General features: G+C 39.1%; 1 protein-coding gene and 1 pseudogene across 2 annotated transcripts in view; both read right to left on the bottom strand.

Moving 5' to 3' along the window:
* Gnb4 (G protein subunit beta 4) overlaps window positions 1-25,646 on the bottom strand; it is a 57,708-nt gene extending 32,062 nt beyond the window's left edge. For both annotated transcript variants that reach the window (XR_011372630.1, XM_070025837.1), the window contains exons 1-4: window positions 25,367-25,646; window positions 10,465-10,566; window positions 1,712-1,750; window positions 94-200 (exon numbers count right to left, since the gene is read on the bottom strand). Coding sequence is in view for 1 of the 2 variants with exons in the window: in XM_070025837.1 (XP_069881938.1) it covers window positions 94-200; window positions 1,712-1,750; window positions 10,465-10,521 (203 nt within the window). In the remaining variant the exon portion in view is untranslated. The remainder of the gene's footprint in view (window positions 1-93; window positions 201-1,711; window positions 1,751-10,464; window positions 10,567-25,366) is intronic.
* Window positions 7,996-9,865, bottom strand: LOC138829488 (small ribosomal subunit protein eS1-like; annotated as a pseudogene).
* Window positions 25,647-26,326: the final 680 nt, after the last annotated feature.

A 26,326-nucleotide genomic window follows, 5' to 3' on the forward strand; every position in this document is an offset into this window, starting at 1 on the left:
AAACAGCTTATAGTTTGTCTTTAATATGAGAAAAAAGCAAATAATATTAATGAAAATCATTCTGCTAGCAGTTCGAAAATAAAAGGCACAAACCTTGAATCATATCCCCAATGCATAGCATAGATTTTAGCTAGGTGGCCTCGCAGAGTGCGTCTTGTTCGCATTTGTATTCGCCCCACAGAGTCCATGTTTGATGCGATCTTTAGAAAGCAAGAAAAATGTTACTGTTTACCTTAAACATAATTCGAGAGCTAACCTAAAAACAATAGGCTTACAAAAAGCACATATGAAATTTGTATGAATTCAAAGTAATTTATTATAAATAATTCCATATAACTGTATGGAATCAAAATATTGTTCATAAAACCTATGATTAATATTAAAATAATCCTACATGCATTTACAGGTATGAATATATTCTCACATTATCACTGCAAAGAACAAATGAATATCTAAACATTAGAAAAGAACCACTACCTACACTAGAGACTAAGAAGGGTAGAGGGGACAGAGGAAGACTGGTAACAGGCACCACAATACAATGGCATAGGAAGATCAGATTCTTATGTTCCACAGTACAGTAGAGTGACTATAGTTTACAACAGCCTATTATATATTTTATGAAGATATAGAAGAAAGAATCTCAGAGCCACCAAACACAGAGCAGCAGTAAATATCTGAGAAGACTGTTCATTATTCTGATTTGATCACTACATACATGTATTTAATCATCACACCCTACACATAAATTTGTATAATTATGTAACAATTAAGAAAAATATACCATCCACAAATAAAAGTTTAGAAGTATATCACCAATAATTTTTTAAAGGACAGTTTCTATAGCAGAAAAATAATTCCTTAATAAAAGTGATCAGTATTAATTTAACTAATGAATTAATTAAATTAATGAATATCGGGGAAATGCTTAATCAGAGTATACCAGAAAGAATCAGAAACTAAAAAAGAATCAGAAAGTACTTTAAAACAAGCATAAACAGCTGTGCACAGGCATTCATGCCTTAGCTACTCAAGAGGCTAAGATCTGAGGTTCATAGCTATCAGTCAGGCCAGGTGAGAAGTCTATTAAGACTCTCATCTCCAATTAACCATCAAAAAACTGGGAGTTGAGCTGCTTCTCAAGTGCTCTACGCACCAGCCTTGAGGGAAAAAGCTAAGGGTCAACACACCCAGGCTCCAGTTCCAAGCCCCAATACCAGCACAAAAAGAAAAACAACAAACAGCACAAAATAGACTAATGCACATATTTTTCAGACTTCTATATTAACAATATGGGTTAGGTTGAAGGGCGGGGGGAAATGACAGATCAAGATGTGTAATATACATAAACTTTTGTTAAATGGCAAAAAATTCAATATGTATCCTAAAAAATTAAGAAAAATAAGGGAAGGGATGGGTTGGGAAAAAGCTGGGTGAGAATGTTGAAAGGGATGACATTGATCAAGATGCACTGTATTCATAGACTTTTGTTGAATGGCAATTCCTTTGTATAACTACTTAAAGATAATAAAAATATTTAAAAATAAAAAGTGCTAAAATCAAATACTTGAATTATATAGCATTTGACAAATTTCAAAGGATTTGACATACAGATTTATTTCATATTAAGTACTAAGTAAATTAATTTAAACATCCATATTCATGTCAAGTTGTTTTATAAAAATTATTAAAATGCACAAAAAAACCTTACCTGCACAAGTGTGGCATCATTACATGCTTTCCTAGCATCCTAAAGTAAAGAAAAATGATTATACATTTAGATATGGAAATCTCTCCAATACAATTAAAATACATTTTCATCAAAAAATAGATTTGCAAATAAACTTTTTTAATTTTACATATTATATTTTTATTATAAAGATACTGTACAGAGGGGTTAGTTACATGAGCAAGGTAATAAGTCCATTTCCTATTGGAACATTGTTACCCCCTCCTTTGTTTTTTCCCTTACCATCCCTTCCCTTCCCACCTCCCCAACTCTCCCCTTTCCTCCCCCACCCCACAAAGTTGTAAAGTTCATTTCAACATAGTGTCTTGTACATCTCATTGTTACAATGGATCATTCTGTATCCTTTATTTCAGCATTTTAACCTGATGCTAAGCAAAATGAATCCCAAGATGGGGACACAAGAGATTTTATCTTTCTTGTTGTTCTTATTAATGTACTTATAATGTATGATCTAATTTTCTTTTGTTTCTTTGTATGTTCTTCCCCCATGGTACAACCCCTGTTGTCACTGTATTTGATTCCAGTGTCCTGCATCTTGTATAGACAAGTAAACTTCTTATTGCAACACCTTTATTCCTATTTTATTTTCTCCATAGTTTTATCAGCATTAATTTGTTATACATGATTTCATTTTAACACAGACTCCTCCATCACTCTAGCTCAATGTCTGCTTCTTTCTTCTTCCCAAACCAATCTCAATAGGCTACACTATTCCATTTTTACACCTGTACATAAAGTATTTTGACCTCTTTTATGCTCTCCATTCACTCTTCTGCTTGTCTCTAGTACCAACACCCTCAATAGTTTTTTATGTCCTGTCATTCATTTTTTTAAGGTGCATGTTATTGTTCAAAGGGATTTAGCCATATTTCATACATGCATGTACAGCACCTTCATCAGATTAATCCCTCACTTACTCTCACTTTAACCATTACCCCTCATCACCACTATTCAACAGATTTCAGGAAGTTACATCATGCCATCTTTATGCATACATGCATGTTTTCAATACTGTTCACCCTCTCACATTCTCTTTTCTTCTCCCCTTCCATCATTCAATCCCCTCAAACAGCTCCACAATTACAAATGTTACACTCTATCTATCTATCTATCTATCTATCTATCTATCTATCTATCTATCTATCTATCTATCCATCCACATGTGTGCACATGATCCTGTCTAACTTTACACGTATGTTTATCTTTTAAGTTGAGCTTATGTGTGAAAACGTGACCACTGTCCTTCAGCATCTGGCTTACTTTGCATAACATGATAATATCAGGCATTATCCTTTAAATGATGTGATTTCATTCTTCCTTATTGCTAAGCAATTCTTCATTGTGTTATATATATATATATATATATATATATATATATATATATATATATATAATATTTTCTTGATTGATTCTGGGCTGTTGTCATCGCTTAGATAATGTTAACAGCAGTGCAATCAACAGGGCTGTGTAAGTGCCTCTACTGTATCTGGACTTACATTCCTTCAACATATGCGTTGAATGTTACAGATTGGGTGGTGGTTCTACTTTTAGTTGTTTCTAGGAACTTATATACTGATTTCCATAGTGGATGCATTAGTTTGTATTCCCAGCAATATATATGAGTCCTCCCAAGGCATCCTCACCAACATTTGTTGTTTTTTGTGTGTTCTTAATGATGGGAATTCTGACTAGAATGAAAGGAAATCTCAATGTTGTTTTGATTTGCATTTTCTTTATGGCCAGGAAAGTTGAGCATTTCTTCATGTGTCCATTAGTCATTTTTACTTCTTCTAAGACTCTTTAGTTCATTAGCCCATTTACTATTTGGGTTGTTGGTTGGTTTTATGAGCATTTAATTTTTTTAAGTTCTCTGTATATTATGGATATTAGGCCATCATCTGTTGTATAGCTGGCAAATACCTTCTCCTATTTTATAGGCATTATCTTAGTTTGTTAGCTATGTCATTTTCTATGCAGAAAATTTTAGATGGATGCAGTCCCAAATGTCAAGTCTTCCTTGGATTTGTTGTGCTTCTAGATCTTTATTCAGAAAGTTTCTACCTGTGCCCAGGAGCCCTAGTGTTTCCTGTTCTCTTTCCTGTAATAGTTTCATGGTTTCAGGTCTTATATTCAGGTCTTTAATTAATACATTTTTAATTAATGCTTGTGCAACACTATCAATCATAGCCAAGATATGGATTCAGTCCAGATACCCCTCAACGGGCAAATGGATCAAGAAAATGCCATATATATAACACAATGCATCTCTTCAACATTTTCCCTTCAAAACTTTCACCCCCTTTGACCCACTCCTTCCATATTAACTATAGCAAATATTAGCATAAAAATTATAACATCAGACATATACTTTGGTGGGGGGGAGGATCGGGTGGGGAGGGAGGATGGGAAGGGATGGGAAGGGGAAACAAAGGAGGAGGCAACAATGTTTGATGAGAAATGTACTAATTGGGCTGGGAAGTTGGCTCAGTGGTAGAGTACTTGGCTTGCATGCCTGAGGCCCTGGGTTCGATTCCTCAGCACCACATAAGCAAAAAGCCGGAAGTGGCGCTGTGGCTCAAGTGGTAGAGTGCTAGCCTTGAGCTGAAGAGCTGAGGGACAGTGCCCAAGCCCAGAGTTCAGGCCCCACGACCGGACCCAAAAAAAAAAAAAAAAAAAAAAAAGAAATGTACTAATTATCTTGCCCATGTAATTGTAACCCCTCTGTACAGTATTTTCACAATAAAAAAGAAAGATGTTAAAAAATATAACATCAGAGCATTCAAAATTAAAATGTTAGAATACAAAAATATCTTACCAATAGTTACTTGCAAATTTACGTTATTCAAATAATATAAACACTTCAAAAAATTTATTCTTACAAACAGTATACATTAGAAAACAGACTATAAGAGGATTCCTTGCCATCTACCACAACAAAAATACAAGATCTGATATAAATCATTAGTGCAAAAGAAAAACAGTGACATATTTCTTATTCTAAAAAAAATGACAAAATAAAATCTATTTTCTTTTTTAATTTACAATACAGTAATTCATCTAGCTGAGTGCCCAAGGCTCAGGCCTATAATCATAGCTATTCAGGAGGCAGAGATATGAGGATCAAGGTTCAAAGCTAGTCTGGACTGGAAAGTCCGTGAGACTCTTATCTCCAATTAACCACCAACAATTCAGAAGTGGAGCAGTAGCTCAAGTGGTAGAGTATTAGCCTCAAGCAAAAAAAGCTCAAGGACAGTGCCAAAGCCCTGAGTTCAAGGTCCAGGAATGGTAAACACATATACCCACACACACATACACCCACACACACAGACACACACAGACACACACACACACACACACACACACACACACACACACACACAGACACCAAGTATAATAAAATAGAATGCATTTCTATTGTGTCATGCATTTATATCATCTAGTGTACTATACTTTAGGTAAAACTATAGTTAGACTATATTTCCAGAAGGGAAGGGAAAGAAAATAAGGAAGAAAAAGTCTTTTTTTGGGGGGAGGGGGGTTTAACTGTATTTTTTTTTTGTCTTTTCTTTTTTGGTACTGGGGATCAAACCCAGGACATTGCACTTTGTAGGCAAGTGCTTTGCCACTGAGCTACATCCCAGCCCAAGAAAAAGTCTTTATAGTGTGACAAGATTAAATGGAGGAGAAAAGAACATGGTATTGTATGAATATGTGGTTACTTGAAATCATGGGAGATTATACAGCAGAGGTGTGCCTATGGCCTCTTCTTTGGAAGATGTAGAAATGATTAAAACAGAATTAATTTTCCATCCTGGTACAAGTAGCAAGACAAATATAAACAAGGAATCAAATATAAGACTAACTACGATCAGCCCAATCACTGAAATCCAAAGTGCTATATGAGTAAGGAACTGCTACTCATTAGCATTGTGTTTTAGGTGTCATGTAATCACCTGTTCAGACCTACAAAGTGGCCCATGGTATTTCTGCTTCACATAAAAGACAATGAACATTAAAAAATTAAGTAATTTTTCCATGGCCACAAACTAATGCCATTCTACTTTCCAAAAGAAAGTGAATAAATCCAAGTGGGGACTTGATTTAGGACTTTTAAAGAGGAGTATTAGGATTGGAGAAAGATTCCAAAGGGCAACTGGACCGTGGGTAGTGTAATTCCAGGCACAGGAAGCTGATAAAAGGCAAAGAATTGGACTACATTCAAGAAATGGTAAATTAGCAGCCAAATTAGTGCCTCCATAGTCCAGGTTGTAGAGAGAATGGTAAATATGACTGAGTGGCATCTTTTGTGAATGAGCACAAGCTTTGGAATCAAAACATACTTGGTCTGGTGGCCATACCTGTAATCTTTGCTACTCAGGAGGCCAAGATCTGAAGATCCCATTTTAAAGCCAGCCTTGGCAGGAAAGTCCATGAGACTCGTATCTTCAATTAACCACCAAAAAGCCAGAAGTGGAGCTATCGCTCAAGTGGTAGAGCTCTAGCCTTGAACATAAGGGGCAGTGCTTGCCCCTGAGCTCAATCCCTAGTACAAGCACACATATATACAAAAATAACAAACAAAACAACAACAAAAACTAAACAAAAATCTTGATCTGATTCTGAGATTTACTAGCAGTAGTTATGTTATCTGAACAACTTATGAACTCTCACTGAACCAAGGTTTACTCAAGTATAAAATGAAGTTATGCATTCTCACTGAACCAAGGTCTACTTAGGTATAAAGTAATTACAGTTACAAGGAGGCTAAAAGGAGCTGGACATGGGACCACGGGCTAGGACAATTTTCACTTAGTTACTCTTGCTCAGTATGTGGAGTGATACCAAGTAGGGGATGGAGAGAATTCATTCTGGTGGGGCTGGGACTGTAGCCCAGTGTTTGAGTGCTTACTTATCATGCATGAGGACCAAGGTTCAAGTCTCCGCATTGAAAATAGTAACAATTTTAAGTTAATTAATTAAAAATTCTGGCAGTAGGGGGAGGCTGGGAAGGGATGGGAAGGGTAAACAAAGGAGGAGGCTACAATGCTTGATAAGAAATGTACTCACTATCTTGTAACCCCTCTGTACAGTATTTTCACAATTAAAAAAAAATATATATATATAGAAATATAAATTCTGGCAGTAGAAATGCATACTGAGTGTCTCTTGTCTGAAAATTCAAAATCTGAAAGGCTCCCAAATCCCAAAATATACAATCCTAAAAATTTCTGGTGCTAAGCATTTTGCCTAAGAGATACTCCACCTAACCTCTACTCAGACATTAGTGAAGTCTTCTCCACTTGCTCCAGGCAAAGCAAGCATCTTTGTTTTGACAGCCTTGTTTATACTTATAAGATTTAGCAATCTTCTTCATATTTTTGCCCAGGGTTGACTTCTTCATGATTCTTACCTATGGCCTCCTGCATGGCTGGAATCACAGGCACATGCCACACTCCTGGCTTGCTGATTGATTTTTTGCCATGATTTTGAATCATGATTCTCTGGATCTCTCTGCCTCCCAAGTAACTGAGATTGCAGAAGTCAGCTACTGTACTTGTCCCTTTCTTCTCTTTTCCTGCAATATCTCTATATAGAGATTCTTTACTTTTAAATTATATCATCTTTAATAGCTATTGCAACAATTCCACTTTCTCAGACATTCTCCCTGCTTGTGCTAAAATTCTTCATTTACATTCATAGATTTTTTCACTCTGAAAGGAAGAGCCAGCTTCTACATTACTCACAACTCAGTCCTTTTTCTTCTACCCATCTTACAGAGAAACTGTATTTTTCATTAAAAAATATTTATTTTATTATTTTTTAGTTGTAAAAGGAATGAATGCAATGTATGTTGATCAATGTCACCCCTTTCAAAGTTCTCACCCATCCCTCTTCTGGTTTTTTTTGTTTGTTTTTGTCGGTTGTGGGGCTTGAACTCTGAGCTTGGGTGCTGTCCTTGAGCTCTTCAGCTCAAGTCGAGCACTCTACCGCTTGAGCCTCAGCACCACTTCCGGTTTTCTAGTGGTTTATTGGAGATAAAAGGCTCAGGGACTTTCCTGCCCGGGTTGGCTTTGATCCTCAGATCTCAGCCTCCTGAGTAGCTAGGATTACAGGAATGAGTGCCCGGCCTCATCCATCCCTCTTCTACCCATCCCTTCTCTACTCTTCCTAATTTTGTAGAATGTACATTGGATTCTTTGTTTTGAGATGCAAATGGTCACAAATAGGCCTTTTATTTGTCACTATTAAAAATCTGAATTTAAAACAGATTCTTGAATTTGTGGTTCATATCCATCAGCTCGTTAAACTTGAAGTGCCAGTCTTTCCCCAGAAGCTTATCCAGAACTACCACCTTCACCATGCAGCAACACGAGCTTTCCCAATTCAAAGTTGGGCTTCTTCAGCATTTTTACTTTTCTAATGAAGACATCATTAAAGTGGATACTAGACTGGCAAGCCTTTAATGTGTCTTTCCCAATGCTATCTGAAATCAGTTTATTAAATACTTCTTTCAAGTGATTTGTCTGCACTTCTTGGGTCATCTTCTTCTGGATTTGGTGGACCTTCTGATGTTGAGCATAGGAGATCTCATGGATCTGGCTGCTTTTTTTTTTTTTTTTTTTTTTTTTTAGTAAAACCAACCCAGAACAGATGCAGGAAATAACCATCTGCAATCTTTACATCTACATGAGCTTCAGTCATGATCTGCCACTTTTTGACCATGTTGCAAAGTTTGTCTCAGGTAAGAGCCATGCCACAGAAATGGTACATACAAAGCAAGAAAGAAATCATCTTATAAATATGTTGGAAACAATCGCAAGAAAGAAAAAAAACATTTGAATCCTTAATTTGGGTGTACCTCCCCCATGTGTATAAACCCTGCTTTCACTGTATTTGATGTTGATATAATTTGTGGAGGGGAAGGAAAAAAAAAACAAATCATTTAAATAGGGTTACAGGTGGACCCATTACAATAATGAGATGTACAAGATGTTATATCGAAAAACGAACTCTACAACTTTGGTGGGGGTGGGGGTGGGGGGAGGTGGTGCTAGGGGGGTATGGGGGCAGGGGAGTGGAGAGGGGAAGGGATGGGAATGGGAAACAAAAGGAGGAGGCAACAATGCTTGATAAGAAAATGTACTCACTATCTTACCCATGTAATTGTAACCCCCTCTGTATGGTATTTTCAAAATTTAAAAAAAAAAAGAAATTGATCAGGCAGAAAGTTGATCTTTCCCTGAAGATCCTCAGAAAGTAGCTTCAATTTTCTTAATGTAAGTGCATAATTTTGTAGATCAGCAAGGCTCACTTCAAATGCTTTTATATCCATCAGGTGTGATCTTCGCTCCCTGAGTCCTCGTGACTAGTATTTCCCCAATATTTCTTTTGTTACTGTTGTTGTTGGTCTTGAGGCCTGAATTCTGGGCCTGGGCACTGTGCCTCAGCTCTTCAGCTCAAGGCTAGCGCTCTACCACTTGAGCCACAGCACCACTTCCAGCTTTTTCTGCTTATGTGGTGCTGAGGAATCGAACCCAGGGCCTCATGCATGCGAGGCAAGCACTCTACCACTGAGCCACCTTCCCAGGCCCCCCAATATTTCTTATCTTAAACATGGCCGGTGCTTTCACATCATACCAATTTTGCTTGGAAAATGACTCCCTTTTTGCTGTCTTTTGTAAGGTGCTTGTTCTGAATGACCATCAGGGTTCTGCTTAGAGAGCCAAAAGGTTACAATTGTATTGTTGATTGTATTCTATTTGTTGGCGTGGTGTTTGTTAGAAATGGATTTTGGAGAGTTCTTTAGAGGCATGATAAGAGCAAATTTATCATTTCTACTCTTATAAATTATTATATATATATATATAAATGTTTTATATATATATATATATATACATATATATATATACATAAAATGTTAAAACTAATACCATAGGGGCTGGGAAGTTGGCTCAGTGGTAGAGCACTTGCCTTGCATGCCTGAGGCCCTGGGTTCGATTCCTCAGCACCACATAAGAAAAAAGCCGGAAGTGGTGCTGTGGCTCAAGTGGTAGAACGCTAGCCTTGAGCTGAAGAGCTGAGGGACAGCGCCCAGGCCCAGAGTTCAGGCCCCATGACCGGATCCCCACCCCAAAAAAAAAACTCATACCATAAATTATTTAATATATGTATAATGATAAAACTAATATTCAAATGCTATACACTGTAGATACTAAACCATGTTAAGATTTCCAAATGCAGGGTTGGAAGGTGGCTTAGTGGTACAGTGCTTGCCTAGCATGCATGAAGCCCTGGGTTCAATTCCTTAGTACCACATAAACAGAAAAAAGCCGGAACTGGCATTGTGGCTCAAGTGGTAGAGTGCTATCCTTGAGCAAAAGAAGCTCAGAGACAGTGCCCAGTACCTGAGTTCAAGCCCCAGTACTGGCAAAAAAAAAAAATTCCAAATGCAGCCAGGTGCTGGTGACTCACCCCTGTAATCCTAGCTACTTAGGAGGCTAAGATCTGAGGATCACAATTCAAAGCTAGCGCAGGCAAGGAAGTCTGTGAGACTCTTCCTCCAATTAACCACCAGAAAACCAGCAGTGGCACTGTGGCTCAAAGTGGTAGAGTGCTTGCCTTGAGCTGAAGAGCTCAGAGATAGCACCCTAGGCCCAGAGTTCAAGCCCCATGAGCCACCAAGAAAAAAGATTTCCAACTGAAAAACTTCTTACCTGAATCTGATTCCGTAGCTGTTCGGCCTCTTGCCTTAACTGTTCTAGTTCACTCATGTTTTGAATCTGTGTTTCTCCGGATTTGTGAAGTAAAAGTAACTTCTGGGGAGAAGAAGAGAGAAAGATAATCATAGATTAATAGTAGATTAATCAATGTGGAGGGGAGGTTCTTAGAATCAGGGATCTCACATTTGGGTGCTTGTTAAACTGGTGCTCTACCACTTGTCATGCCTCTAACCCTGTCTTTTGCTGGTTATTTTGGAGATGGAGATTCACTGCTTTTCTACCCAGGCTGGCTTCTATCCACAATTATCTGGATGATTAGCTGAATAGTTAGCACCACTTTTGCTCAGCTTTAATTCAATTTTAAAAGTAAACTATATATGTATATATATTTGTATATATGCATATATTTATATCAATATGTATATATGTATATATAGTCTACTTTTTAAAAAATAAATATATATAATTTCTCTTTAATCCTTCTGAAACATGTTAGACAATTACTGCAACTTTAACTTGGTTACTAAATAAAGATCTAGTTTATTTACTGAGCAGTTTTCTGAAGGAATGTGATACAAACATTGGCAGTACCAAAATGGAGTCACTTATGTCAAACCTTAATAAAACAGATCTAGAGGCCCTCACACACATAACACATATGCCTAAGAAGGACCTATCTGAGGCATTTCTCAAAACCTTTCCTACTCCAGGTAAGCTGCTAATACTCCAGCCACAGCGCCACCTCTGGCCTTTTTTTTCTGCTTATGTGATACTGAGGAATCGAACCCAGGACCTCATGCATGGGAGGCAAGCACTCTACCACTGAGCCACCTTCACAGCCCCATGTGTTATAGTTATGAAGACTGAATTTTAGAGAATTCATACATAAGAATCTAGTGAGAAAAAAAAATTTTGTGTGTCAACTTCAGGCCTCACACACTCACTTGGTTTTTTATGTTGGTTGGCTGGTTGTTTAGTTTTTTTGTTTTGTTTTAATTATTGTGCAAATACCATACAGAGGGGTTACAATTACATGGGCAAGATAGTGACTACATTCCTTATCAAGTATTGTTGCCTCCCCTTTGTTTCCCCATACCATCCCTTCCCCTCACCACCCCCCAACCTCCACATAACATCTTGTACATCTCATTGTTGTAATGGGTCGACCCATTTTGTTTTGTTTCTCAAGACTACCACTCTACTACTTGAGCTATACCTCTGCTTCTGGCCTTTTGCTAATTAACTGGAGATAAGATTTTCTCTGATTCATCTTCCTAGGCTGGCTTCAAATGGTGATCCTCAAATCTGGACCTCCTGTGTAGCTAGAATTAGAGATATGAACCACTAGTGCCTGACTCTAATGAAAAATATTTTATAGGAGCTCAAAGGGCAGCAATAAGTATCTCCACAGAGATGTTTCCACTCTGATGTCTTTATGTGTGTTTCAAACTAATTTGTCATAATTGAACTCCACCTCACCTCCAAGCATCCTCACTTCAGTAAACAGCAGTTCCATTCTTGCAACAATTGAGGCTAAAAATCTTTAAATTTCTCTTTTTCTCTCACATTCTTCACTATCAAATCCATGAAAAAATTATGTCAGTTATTTTTTCCAAAAATTATCCAGGATCTGAGAAGAACATTGATTACTTCAACATCTACTACTTCAGTTGAAACCTGCACCATCTTATTCCCACATCAGTCAAGTCCAAATCCAGCAAGTGGCAATTCTTTTAGAATACAAGTCACCTTCTGCTTTGAAACCTGTAAGGGTTTTCCACTCTGAATAAACCCAGAGTCTTTAACTCAACTTACAGAAACCTGTTCAAACTCAATCTCTTTCTTTCACCCCCAACACAGACAACACACCTTCCTACTCTCCTATCCTTCACTGCTCAAAACCTTTCTTGATGTTCCTTGAACACATTGAGAAGCTCCAGCCTTCATGTCTTTGCATTTTCTCTGCTTTTTGCCTAGCCCACACTTGCCCTTGACATTCTCATTGTTTACTCTCTTGCTGGAAATGCTAGCCTCTCAGGATGACATTTACTAACCTATACATGTACCCAACATTCTCCCTCTTTCAGCTACCAGCTCTGTCTTATTTTTCACTATAGGGAAATACTAGTATAAGACTCTGAATTCAGTTCTCAGTAATACACACACACACACACACACACACACACACACACACACACACACACACACACACACACACACAGATGTCCTTCATGCAATATCATGTTGGGAGCCTTTGACTTTCAAAGGTAAGCTAAAAATACCAAAGTCTCTCATTTGAGAAAAAGGAAGAAAAAGAGAGTTGGAGCTGTTCAAGCCAAGGTTCAAGTAGGCCCAGGCACAGTTCAAACTAGTTACAGTAAACCATGGTGTTGCCCATAGGAAGCTATGTTGGAGGCATGGAGAATGTAAGGGCTGTGGGGTCTTGGTAGCTTCTACCAAGATTTCAAAGGAAATGCTTGTGGTCAGGCAGTGTGCTGTGAGATCAGAGTCTGTGCAACTAGCCTTTAACAGGGCAACACATAATAGAGCTATGGGATGAAGCTAGGGCTACAATGGAGATGCAAGAAAGGTAAAGATGATAGGAATGAGCAATGGTTGTCAGGGAATGCTATAAATAGCAACCAAAACCAGCCCAAAAGAGGGGTCATGTGGGCTGCAGCGAGCTGTGCTTTAGAAATGTTAGTAGTGAGGCTGTTCAAGCCTCCAGGGCAACACTCCATCACAGTGTGCTCTGGATGACAGGCATGGAGCTTTAGGAGTTAATGTTCCTAATGCTAGGTTTTTAGTTTAGCTCTGAACTGATGACCTCTCTTCTAGGATTCTCCTATTCTTACTGAATAAGAATGCATACCCCATGCCTATCCCATCGCTGTATCTTGAAAATCTGTAAATTTTCATTTTTAATTTTGCTTGGACGCACAGTTGGATTTGCGTTGAGTCTTAAAGGAGGTTCAACTTAGACGTTTGATAATTAAGACTTTGGGGACTTCTGAGGAATGACTGAATGCATTTTGTGAGATGGATCAAGATGTGAGGGTACAGCTAGAATGCTATGGCTTCGATAAGTGATTCCCAAGGGTTTACGTGTTAAAGGCTTGATCCCAAGATGCTGCCATCAAGTGGTAATAAAATATTCAGGATGTGGGGACCTTTGGGAAGGTTATTAGTTCACTAGAGGCAGGCCCTGGAAAGGATTATGAGATTCCAGCCTACTATTACCCCTTCTTAATAACAAGGTGAGAGGTTTGCTCTGTCACACAATCCTGCCACAATGTGCTGCCTCAGCAGAGGCCCAAAGTAATGGAGTTATTTAGTCTCAAACTGAAATCAAAATGCATGAGCAAAAATAAACTCTCTCTCTTTACTTGAAAAATAAAATAAAAACAAAATCACCAGGTGCCGGGGACTCACACCTGTAATCCTAGTTGTTTAGGAGGCTGAGATACAAGGATTGAGGTTAGAAGCCAGTCCATGCAGGAATATCCACGAAACTCAACCCCAACTGACTGCCAAAAAGCTGAAAGTGGAGCTGTGGCTCAAGCAGTAGAGCACTTGCCTTTAGCAAAAAAAGCTAAGGGACAATGCCCATCCCCTGAGTTCAAACTCCAGGACTGATGTGTGCAGGCGACACACACACATCACCACTTAGAATCTTTTCTCCTCTTCATTAAGAACTTTTAAAGAGTTGCTAATGCATGACCCTCTTTCTGTTTGTAGAATTGAGAATTCTCAAACTCATTCATGTCTTGCAGACTACAGCTGAGTTTAAGCAGGCATGATGAAAGGGAGTAGGCAGAAATGATGCAAGAAGCTGTCTGAAAAAATGTTTCTAAGCTGCAAAACCCAAACCCCTTGATGCTTGTGGCAGACAACTCCAAACTTTGGATGATGTCAGAGCTGCTACCTCCTCCCTTCCCTCTCCCCACTACTCTTTTCTTTCTAAAAGATGAATGTTCTATTCAGGAAGGAAGCAAGGAAGCAAGCAAGCAAGGAGAAAGAAAGGAAAAAAAATAGAGAGATGATTAGTTCTGTCAGATAAACATACCATGTTCATAGATTTCCTGTGTTATTTTTTTCTTTTCAACCAACTATAAAGCATGAATCTAGCACTGACTCAGAGATTATTAACTGCTTCCAGACAAGACTAGATAAGTAGGGTAAAGTGAGGCTATGAGATAGATATTCCAGGTGAAACCTAGTATAAAAACTAGTAAAGTAAGGTGCCAAAGAAATGGGTATGGTGGGTATGGATGTGCATGTATATGATGCCTCTACACGTTGAGAAATTCTGGGAAAGAAATTTTTCTATAGCAAGTAACCCTTTCAAATTGTACACTTAAAGCATGCTCAAATGGAGAGATGAAGCTTTCTTTTCACCAAGAGAAGGCAAAATATCTTCTACTTTACCCCCTACATTTCCTTTATAGCCAGTTTAACAGAAGACAGAAATAACTGAAGTAGCAATGCATTTTCTAAAACTCTGGGAACTTAACGTTGAGAAAGGGAATATATGGAAAGCAAGGAGCTTTGGGGCAAGAAAGGGGACAAAAGAGTGTCAGTAAGACAAATTGTCACCTACTGCTGAAAAAAAAAATCCTCTGGTGTGTCTTAGCCAGTCAGACTAACTGCAGGCTCAACCAACTCAGAGTGTTCCTGATTTAAATCTTAATTTCAAATGGAGAAAAAATAATCTCACTGGCCAGACTTTAAGACTGGCCAGACTTTAAAGTATTTTATTTTCACTGGTTTTATACACATATATATAAGAGAAACTTACGGGTAATATCTCCCAGAGCTGGTGCATGAACCACAAAGCTGAAGACAAAGCATGTTACTAAAAGCAAACAAGCAAACAAACAAATATGCTTCTGACTTAAAGGAGCAGAATCTCCCTAAATGGTCACTATGGTAGCTAACTGGTTAGCTAAGCTCCACACCCTCAACCTTCCACATCTGCAGCAAACTAAATTTTACAATATCCCTATATATAATAGTCATATATATGTATATATATATATATATATATATATACATATATATATATATATATATATGAAATCTGGGGAAAGAAGAAGGTCAGTTATAATAGCTAGCAGGGATAAGGAACATCCAGCATGAGAAATCATTTAGTGAATGACATGTAAAGTATCCTTTGCACTGATTCCCACTATCCATATTGGGAATTATGCCATAATATCCACATGGTCCTTGACATAAAAGATTCCCCACCCTGTCTACATAAGTTCCGTATATTCATGAAGAATTTCTCCTGAACCTCCAAGAGGAAAAAAATTCCTGTCTAGGAAAAGACAGCTACACTCTCTAATTGAAACAAAGGATGACCATCTAAAACTGTAAAATCAATTCCCGCAAATTGACAATAAAAAATCCAATAGGAAAAGAGTACAAAGATACAAACTGAAGCCAGGCACCGGTGGCTCACGCCTGTAATCCTAGCTACTCTGGAGGCTGAGATCTGAGGATCACGGTTCAAAGCCAGCCTGGGCGGGAAAGTCCATGAGACTCCAATAAACCACCCGAAAACCGGAAGTGGCGCTGTGGTTCAAGCGGTAGAGCACTCACCTTGAGCTGAAGAGCTGAGGGACAGCACCCAGGCCCAGAGTTCAAGCCCTAAGACCGACAAAAAAAAAAAAAAAAGATACGAACTGACTACAACAACAACAAAACTATGGAGGCTACTATATAAAAGGAATTATTCTCACCCTCACAACCCTAGAAAATGCAAATTAAAATCACATACAATATCACAGTTACTGATTTTTAAAGAGAATTTCAATCAGGTGTATGCAATATCTGTAGAAAAACTGTAACTTGTGTTCTGATTAAACAATTCTCCAGAAAACCTGGCAATATCTAAGATATGCGTATCTTTCGATGGTAATTCAATTCCCCTACTGGATATATAAACCCTAAAAGATACTCCCTTGCTAATACTCAAGAGTAAGGCTTAACTATTCATATAGCACCACTGGAAATAATACAATCAGAACACCAATAACCACTGACAGAACAAATAATTATTGTGTTTTCACAGTGAGTTATTATACAGCAATGAAAACGAATAAATATAGTAAGATACAACAACATACATGAGTCATAAAAAAGGTTAAGAAAAAAAGTCTCAGCATAATACTCCCTTCATAAAATTCAAAAACAACTGAAAGAGTTGAATGCCAATGGTCAGGCCTCTAGTCCTAGCTACTCAGGAGGCTGAGATTTGAAGATTGCAGTTTGAAGTCAACACAGGCACAAATCTGTGAGTTTCCTACCTCCAGTTAACCAGCCAAAGTGTAAAAAGAAAAAAGCTAAACTTGAGCAGAAAAGACTAAGCAAAATTGCAGAGGCCCTGAATTCAAGCCCCAGTACTGGCACATACACACATGAATACACACAAATAAAAAGCTAAAAGTAATATATAAATAGATAACATAATTTTTTAAGCCAGTGAATGATTAAAACTTCCTTACGAGGAAGGAAGACACAAATAGTTGCAAGTCCAACGTTACAGGTTTTTATATATTGATAATCAAGCACACACATATGCATATATATTCATATATGCATACATACACACACATATACATATCACTTTGAGCCACAGCACAACTTCTGGCTTTTTAGTGGTTAATTGGAGATTGTTTTGATTGATTAATTGGAGATAAGTGTCTCATGGGAACTTTTCTGTCAGGCTAGTTTTGGACGTGAGTCTCAGATCTCAGCCTACTGAGTAGCTCTGATTACAGGCATGAGCCACTGGCATCTGGCTAAACCTAAATATATTAAAACAACTGATATATGGATGAAAACCTAAATATATTAAAACAATTGACATGTAGATGAAAAGAAAAAATATGGAAAAATATTTGTTACTAACCCAACTCTTTCTCCTGAAGTCCACTAAAAACAATAAATTTTAAATAATAATTTTTTAAAATAAGTTTAAATTAAATGGGATGGAATAAAATAAAGAAAATGAGGCTTAGACATTTTAAAACTTGCTTAATATTGAAGTAAAGGATGAGTTTGAATCAAAGCATAAATGACTATGAAAGCTTGGCTCCTACCTCTTCTGACACATTGCTTCTTTTTTTTTTTTTCTCATGCCACTGGGGCTTGAATTCAGGGCCTGGGCACTGTCCCTTGGGTCACAGCTCCACCCCCAGCATTTTAGTGGTTAATTAAACATAAAATTATTATGGGCTTTCTTTTTTTGGGGGGGGGGGTCCAGTTGTGGGGCCTGAACTCTGGGCCTGGGCGCTGTCCCTCAGCTCTTCAGCTCAAGGCTAGCGCTCTACCACTTGAGCCACAGCGCCACTTCCGGCTTTTTTCTTTTTGCTTATGTGGTCCTGAGGAATCGAACCCAGGGCCTCATGCATGCAAGGCAAGTGCTCTACCCCTGAGCCACCTTCCCAGCCCATTATGGGCTTTCTTGCTAGGACTGGCTTCCAACCATGATCCTTATATCTCAGCCTCTTGAGTATCTAAAATTACAAGCCGGAACCACTGGCTCCCAGCCATGTTGTCTCATTTCAAAGGGCATCTCATCTGATTTGCTACATCAGAGTGATAATGCTCTGTTTAAACTTTATTCCTGTGGCTTTCATGATCCCACACTCCCCCCCCCACACACACACTGTAATGTATGATTCCTTTTCTATCTTTTTGGGTGCCTTCGTTTCTTTTTTTATTTTTTTATTTATCGTGAAAGGGTCCCTTCATTTCTGATTTCTGTGTGTTTTCCATGGTTCTATCTTCAGTCAACAAATTAAGAAACTTCCTTTCTGGGAGGGAGGAAGGAAAGACAGAAAGGAACTTGAGAGATGTTCTTACTTTCCTTCAAAACAAACACAAAACAAAATAACAACAACAATAACAAAAAACCTAGAGGGTTACAATTTAATAGTCAAAAAATTTTTACCACTAGTTATTTTCTTGTTCTGGGTTAAATTGGGCTGTTAATCACACTCTTTGAGGTGGATTGAAACTACACAATGCCTTCATTTTCACTTACTAAAACTTTCTTTCAACATGAATATCTGATTAATTTAACACGTCTTAGATAACACTATTATATAGTGAAAGCATTGTTGAATAGAAAGCAGAACTCAGTTATCTTTTAAAAATTCAGCTATACCAGTAACAAATATCAGGATCCCAATGAGCCATTTATTGTATCCAAGCCAATTTGTCAAAAAAAAAAAAAAGACCACTGCATAATTCAAATAGCCTTCTCAGTCCACATCCTGACATGTCCTTTATTAAAGTGAGACAATATGTAGTCTATACAGTCATTCTACTGTGCTAGTGAATGCTATTTTAATCTATACAAGACTGGAAAATATAAATTCTTCTGAGCAATAATTATTTTCATAATGGTCATGAAAATTCATGTAAGACAAGAAAGAGTTTTTTGGGCTGGGAATATGGCTTAGTGGAAGAGTACTTGCCTAGCATGCATGAAGTCCTGGGTTTGATTCCTCAGTACCACATAAACAGAAAAGGCCAGGAGTTGTGCTGTGGCTCAAGTGGTAGAGTGCTAGCCTTGAGCAAAAGAAGCTCAGGGACAGTGCCCAGGGCCTGAGATTCAAGCTCCAAGACTGGCAAAAAAAAAAAAAAAGAGTATTTAAATTTGTACTTTAAAAGTTTAAACGCAAACTACTTTTACTTCCTAAAAATCTACATTAGAAAACTTAATTTCAAATTTATTATGATTAAATTTTCTAATACTCTGGCTTTCTCCTTCAAGGCAGATGTATACTTTTTTTTGTGAAAATACCGTATAGAGGGGTTACAATTACATGGGAGTGTATAATTTTTATATTTTATAAAATGATTAACAAAAGAAGGCGTTTAAAGCCTTTATGATCATTCTGACCATAGAATTTTTTTAAATTTTTTATTGTAAAGATACTATACAGAGGGTTACAGTTACATGAGCAAGGTAATGAGTACACTTGCTATTGAGCATTGTTACCCCCTCCATTGTTTTCCCCCTACAATCCCTTCCCTCCCTACCTTCCCCGAGGTTCTTTTTTAATTGTGATTAAGTGATTACATAATTTCCCAAATTTCACAGTATTGTGGAACAATGATGCTCATTTAAAGTCACAAGTTCATTCTAACTTTCCTGGAGCAAATTGTCTATCACAGTCTATAACATATAACGGTGTACACATATACACCATACATGTGATCAGCAGCATGGGGATATTTAGTAGTGGTTTGACCAGATGAGTGGCAGTTCTTTGTTTCTTAAGTCCTGTTAATTTTGTCATATCACCTAACATTTTGGATTTAGCATCCACTTATCAGGGAGACCATGTACCGTTTGTCTCTTTGCTCTTGGCTTACCTCGCTCAACATGATTCCTTCTAGCTCCATCCATTTCCCTGCAAATGCCATTATTTTGTCATTTCTAATGGCTGCATAATATTCCATTGTGTATAGATACCACAATTTTTGGATCCATTAATCTGTGGTGGGGCATCTGGGTTGTTTCCATATCCTAGCTATTGTGAACAGTGCTGCAATAAACATGGAGGTGCACGTGTCTTTGTATATTGGTTCCTGTTGTTCATGGTAGATGCCTAGAAGTGTATGACTGGGTCGTAAGGGAGGTCAATCTTTAGCTTTCTAAGGACCCTCCAGACTGCTTTCCAAAGTGGTTGTATAAGTGTGCATTCCCACCAGCAGTGTAATAGGGTTCCTCTTTCTCCACATCCCCTCCAGCATTTGTCATTGGCTGATTTGTGGATGTGGTACATTCTGACTGGGGTAAGGTGGTATCCCAGGGTTGTCTTTATTTGCATTTCCTTCACTACCAGGGATGATGAACATTTCCTCATGTGTTTCATTGCCATTTTTATTTCTTCATCTGAGAAGTCCCTCTTTAATTCCCTTGCTCATTTAGTAATTGGTTTGTTAGGTTTGGGAGGAATTAGTTTCTTGAGTTCCCTGTAAATACAGGATGTTAACCCCTTGTCTGATATATTGCTGGTAAATATTTTTTCCCAATTAGTTGGTTGTCTTTCTAGATTGGTTGCGATAGATTTAGCTGTGCAGAAGCTTTTTATTTTAAGGTAGTCCCATTTGTCGAGTCTCTCTCCAATTTGTTGTGACCCTGGGACTCTGTTCAGGAAATTCCTTCCTGTGCCTATTAGTTCAAGTGTCTCTCCTACTCTGTCCTGCAGTAGTTTCAGAGGTTCAGGTTTAATGTTAAGGTCTTTAATCCATTTTGAGTTGATGTTGGTGCATGGTGATAGGCTGGGGTCCACTTTTAGTTTTCTGCATGTGGCCGCCCAGTTTTCCCAGAACCAGTGGTTGAAGAGGCTGTGTTTCTTCTATTGTATGTCTTTGGCTCCTTTCTGACCATAGAATTTAAAAACACATATACCTCCCCCAAGTATTCCATATACAAATATTACCACATGTCCAGGCAATAGTGGATCATGCCTGTAATCCTAGTTACTCAGAAGGCTGAGATCTGAGGACTGTATTTTGAAGCCAGTGCCTGAACAAAAGTCTGAGATCCTCATCCCCAATTAACCACCCCAAAAAGCCAGAAGTAGAGCTGTGGTTCAAGCACCAGCCTTGAGCAAAAAAGGTAAAGGACACCACCCAGAGCCTAAGTTCAGTGTTTTGTTTTTGTTTTTGTTTTTTGGGTCCGGTCATGGGGTCTGAACTCTGGGCCTGGGCACTGTCCCTCAGCTCTTCAGCTCAAGGCTAGCGCTCTACCAGTTGAACCACACCGCCACTTCCAGCTTTTTCCTTTTTGCTTATGTGGTGCTGAGGAATCAAACCCAGGGCCTCAGGCATACAAAGCAAGCGCTGTACCACTGAGCTTCCCAAGTTCAGTGTTTTGATACAGTTCATTTTCTCACCAAACATTTACTGAACATGCCAGGTATTGGGTCTAACACAGGAGTGCAATTTAGGCCCAGGTCTTGAAGAATTTACAGTCTCAAAGGAGACAAATATATAAATGCATATATACCGGGGTCATAATTCTTTACATCTTTGGGCCAGATATACCTCAGAATTTCAAATTTTTTAGGATTTTTTTTTTTTTTTGTCAGTCGTGGTGCCTGAACTCTGAGCCTGGGCACACACCAGTTCTAGGGCTTAAATTCAGGGCCTGGACACAGGCCCAGAATTTTTTGTTCAAGGCACGTATTCTACCACTTGAGCCACAGTTCCATTTCCAGCTTTTTGCTGATTTACTGGATAAAAGCTTCACTGACTTTCCTTCCCAGGCTGACTTCAAATCCTGATCTTCAGATCTCAACATCCTGAGTAGCTAGGACTAGAAGTGTGAGGCATTAGTGCCTGGCTTTCCACTTCCTTTTATATTTAAAAAAAAAAAAAAAAAACATGTAGAATTGAAGTCCTGTACTCAAAACTTGTAATTTTTTTCTCCTGATACCTTAGATTATTCATTGAAATATAATTAGTTCATTTGCTTCTGTCTGTACATAATTGGGATTTTAAAAGTAAAAGATGGGGGTTTAGAGTAGGGAAAATGGGAGAAAAATGATGGAGGGGTGACAAGTTCTACAAGAAATGTACTCACTACCTTACATATGTAACTAAACCCCTCTGTATATCACCTTGACAGTATTTTTTGAAAAGGTTAAAAAAATAGAAAAAAAATCTTTGGAGTCCCCCATCTTGTTAATTTTTGTTTTGTGCTGGTACTGAAGCTTGAATTCAAGGCCTGGGTACTGTCTCAGCTTTTCACTCAGGGCTGGCACTCTAGCACCTGAGGCCACAGCTCCACTTCAGGATCATCTTGTTAATTTTAACTTCAGAATAGACACAAGATTAGCAAATTTCTGATATTTGAAACTATACAAAAAGGTTTCAAAGCAGTGCTATTTCTCTTTCCTCTCCTAGTTTACTCAGTTTGGTGCCCCTGCCTATAGCTTATAAGGTTTCTCTTCTGTATGTATTTTTATTCTGTTAAAAAGAAAGAAAGAAAAGGTTTTCTTAAAGTAAAGCTGAAAAATCATGGTTAATTGTCTTCTTCAAAGTTCAGAGCCTCCATTTTGAAGCAGATATAAGGTATCTCCTGAAGGTACTAAAGTAGAATACTGAGATGAAGAAATGTTTTTTAAGGTGAGAGGCATGAGTGTTTATATAATAATGTAAATAACTTCAAAAATGGAAAAATGGAAGATGCACTGTCCTCCAAGTTCAATGGCTCAAGCTTGTAATCCTAGCTACTGGGGAAACAAAGAATCAAGGTTCAGGTTGAAGGGGACAGAGGCAGATCTTAAGACTCCATCCCATACAGTGGGCACAATGCCTAGCCAGTTGTGAATAACACAACTGTTATCCCAGCAACAAGAAAAGCACAAGTAGGAGGATCAATGCCCAGGCTGGTATGAGCATAAAGCAAGAGCCTACCTTGAAAATGGTTCAGCATGAGGAATATTAAAGGGTTCCTATATTCCAAAATAGATTGCCATTTTGTGTTTATTTCTAGGTTTGTCTGTTTTGGAACAGGGCCTTGCTAAGAAGCTCAAGAAGAACTCAAACACAATCCTTTTGCCTCAGCCCCCAGAGTACTTGGATTACAGATGTGGACGACTACACTAGTGGTGCCATCTTGTTTGCCATCTTCCAAGTTAGTTACATGTATGTCTCTAGAGAACTTACATTAAAATAGGTTACTATTTTGGATGGACAATTAAGTCTTCACTACCTAATTTGTGTTAATAGGGCAACTCCTCTCTAGCAAAGGCTCTGATTTCTGACATTTTATAAGGAATGGGGATTGTGAGGAAGATGGTTAATGTAAAGATCTGTGTAATATTATCTATAGGTAATAGCAATCATGCTGGAAAAATAAGCACATATCTCTGGAATGTCTAGCAAATTTTAGGAATATGCTAAGTATTGATTACAGAGCAGTCCTCATGGCCTGTAATCATTAAGTGAATGTGACATAGAAAAAAAAAGAACAAGAAAGTCAGAGACAAGGAAAGCTTGTCTTCCTAGTTATTCTAACTACATAACCACTGGCAAGTTACTTAACATCTCACAGACATGTTTTCCTTACCTGTAGAAGTGGGTAACATTTTCTTTGCCAAGTTTCCGAGATATAAAAAGAATAATACATATACTACCCCTGGCCCAAAGAACTGTATAGTAAATAGTTACTATAATAAAGCAGATTAGATTAGTTAGCAAGTTAAACTAACAACACAGCTGCCCAACTTAAACACCCGAAAGAAATCACATCATGGCGGCAGTATTTGGTAAGGTAGAAAAATATCCAGTGCTTAGTTACAATTCTTAATTTTAATGGGTAGTAGCACCTATTTTTAAAACGTAAAATATGTGCTGACACTTAAGCATCCGTGATTCAAAAGAAATAATTCTACGGGCTAACAAAAACCAAAAATTCAAGATAACTTCCCACATAATATGTATGGGCTCGTAGAGGTGAATTTAAATGCATCATAACTCTGATAATCAGTTTCACAATCCTTTATATATCCTTTATACATAAGAGAACTAACAATATTCAATAAAGTTCCTATTTCAGTTTCAAATTAATCTACAGACCCAAAGATGACACGAAAAATCCGTAAATGATATTTTACCAAATACTGAAATATACAAAAAAAAAATCAGAGTTCAGGAGTTTAGGATCAGTAATAAAGCAAAAGCTCCATGCAGAGAGTGAAGGTAAACATTTTAAATCTACATCATCTATGAGAAATACTTTGGGCTTATTTTACATAAAGAGTGTGCACCCTGTCTCTCCTGATGTACTTAAGGGTCATAATCTCAGTTTGCAACACTGAGATGGACTAATAATCAACAATTAAACTCACACATGTAATCCTAATTATTCAGGAGGTCAGCCTGAGGGCAGATCTGCCATTCAAAGCTAGCCCTAGCAGGAAAGTCTATGAAACTCCCATCACCAATTAACCACCAAAAAGCTAGATGTGGAGCACACACACACACACACACACACACACACACACACACACACACACACACACACACACACACACACACACACACACACACACACACACACACACACACTGCCCTAAGAAATGGCAGGGTGTTCACACTGAGCTGTTTTTGTCAGTGGCTTAGTAGAAAGATACATTCTCCTTCTTTATTGAAAAGACTAGGAGTAGTAGGAAAGGGGGAGGGGTGCAAAATAACAGCACAATACTCTGCTATAAACAAATGAAAGCCTGTTTAAAAAATTTGGAAATTCGACCTTCCTTGCCAAACAGCAATTTAAACGTTGAAGCATCAAGCAATCATTTGTGTTCTGAAACAGGAAAAAAAAAAGAAAAGAAAAGAAAAGAGAAAAATTACATGCCAAACTTAAGCATCCAAACTCAAACCTAAAAAATAAAATAAGCCCCTGGGTATTATATCATTTCAAAACTAAATTAAGCATGAAACTGCCGGACTTCTTTACACTCAGTGGAGAACTTTTATGAGCTTCCCACGGGGCTCTCCGTCTCTACCCAATGACCCTTCCAAGTCTCCGGGAAGAGCTGCTGTCTTCAGTCCCCAGCTGCCGCTCCGAGGCCACAGGAGACCCTGTGGGTCTGGGGGACTCCGACGGTTGCCCGCCCTAGCAGCGACCGACATGGGCCGGACCCGCGCGGCCGCCGAGCTCGGCCAGGACGCGCCGCCCGTCTGTCCCCTCGACCGGAGCGCGCTCAATACGGCGTGATCAGGGGGGAGCCCAGCTCGCCCAGAGGCGCCACACAGGCTGGGCTCCGTAGGGCGACTCCGGGCACCCCAGGCCCTGCGGGAAGCCCGGGATCCCCGGCCCGGAGCTCGACGAGCCGCAGCTCCCGCACTTGCCACCTACCTGGAGGAGCTGCCTGGGTCCGCGGGCGCTGGCCGCCCTTCGAGCGCGGATTCGGGGTTGCAGTCACAGCGGACCACTGAGACTGGAGCCGCCGACCACACCCAGCCGGCTAGCCTGCTTGCCCGCCCAGCAGCCAACTCCGCGGCGCGAAGAACCCGGGCGTGGACGTGGCGTGAGGCGCTAGGCACGGGGAGCGCGGCGCGAGGGGCAGGGGCGCGCGTCGGGGGCGCGCGGTCCCGGGAGCGCGCCGCGCCCGAGCTGGGGGGCGGCGGCCCGGGCTTCTCTGTTTCCTGCTTGCAGCCGCGGCACCGCTAGAGTGCCGGGACAGTTTCGTTTTCTGGAGTGGTGCCTGGATGCCCGGAGCAGCGCCCGTCTAAGTGCTGTGGTCAGCTTCCTTCCTGACACTGAACACGCGTCCGGCTCGCTCGTGGGCAGGACAGAATCTTGTGCAGGCTTAACATTCTGAAAATCTCAATCTAGGAAAATAAAGTGTAGCCCCAGTCCTACAAAATTGCGTTGCAGTCTCAGCTCTATCATGAGTTATATGACCCTCCCTGGAGGCCGAAATTGCATCGCTACTGAAATAAGGATTGTAATGCCTCACTTAAAAAAAAAAAAAAGTTCTGGAAATATTGATTAATTCTTGGAAGTTGCTGTTACTATTGGCACTGATGCCTGGACCGCCTTCGAAATAGTCCTGAATGAGTTAAACACCACACGCATCCCGATGGACTCCCCCGACCCCCTCACAGTTCTTCGGTGTTTTGTGTTGAGAATGGTACAAAAATAAATGCATCTATCCAATTTGCTTCCTCTGAACTCAGTATTGCTTGGAAGCATTTCTCCTTCCCCCTCCCCCACTCTCATTTTTCTTGGAGTTAATTCCAGTTTGACAGTCTGTTGCTATAGCATTCCTTCTCTGACGTCAAACAATTTAAAGAAACAGCCTCGGTAACAAAA

This window comes from Dipodomys merriami, unplaced genomic scaffold (genome assembly GCF_024711535.1).
Source record: "Dipodomys merriami isolate MVZ:Mamm:240054 unplaced genomic scaffold, mDipMer1.0.p SCAF_173, whole genome shotgun sequence".
Classification (NCBI taxonomy): domain Eukaryota; kingdom Metazoa; phylum Chordata; class Mammalia; order Rodentia; family Heteromyidae; genus Dipodomys; species Dipodomys merriami.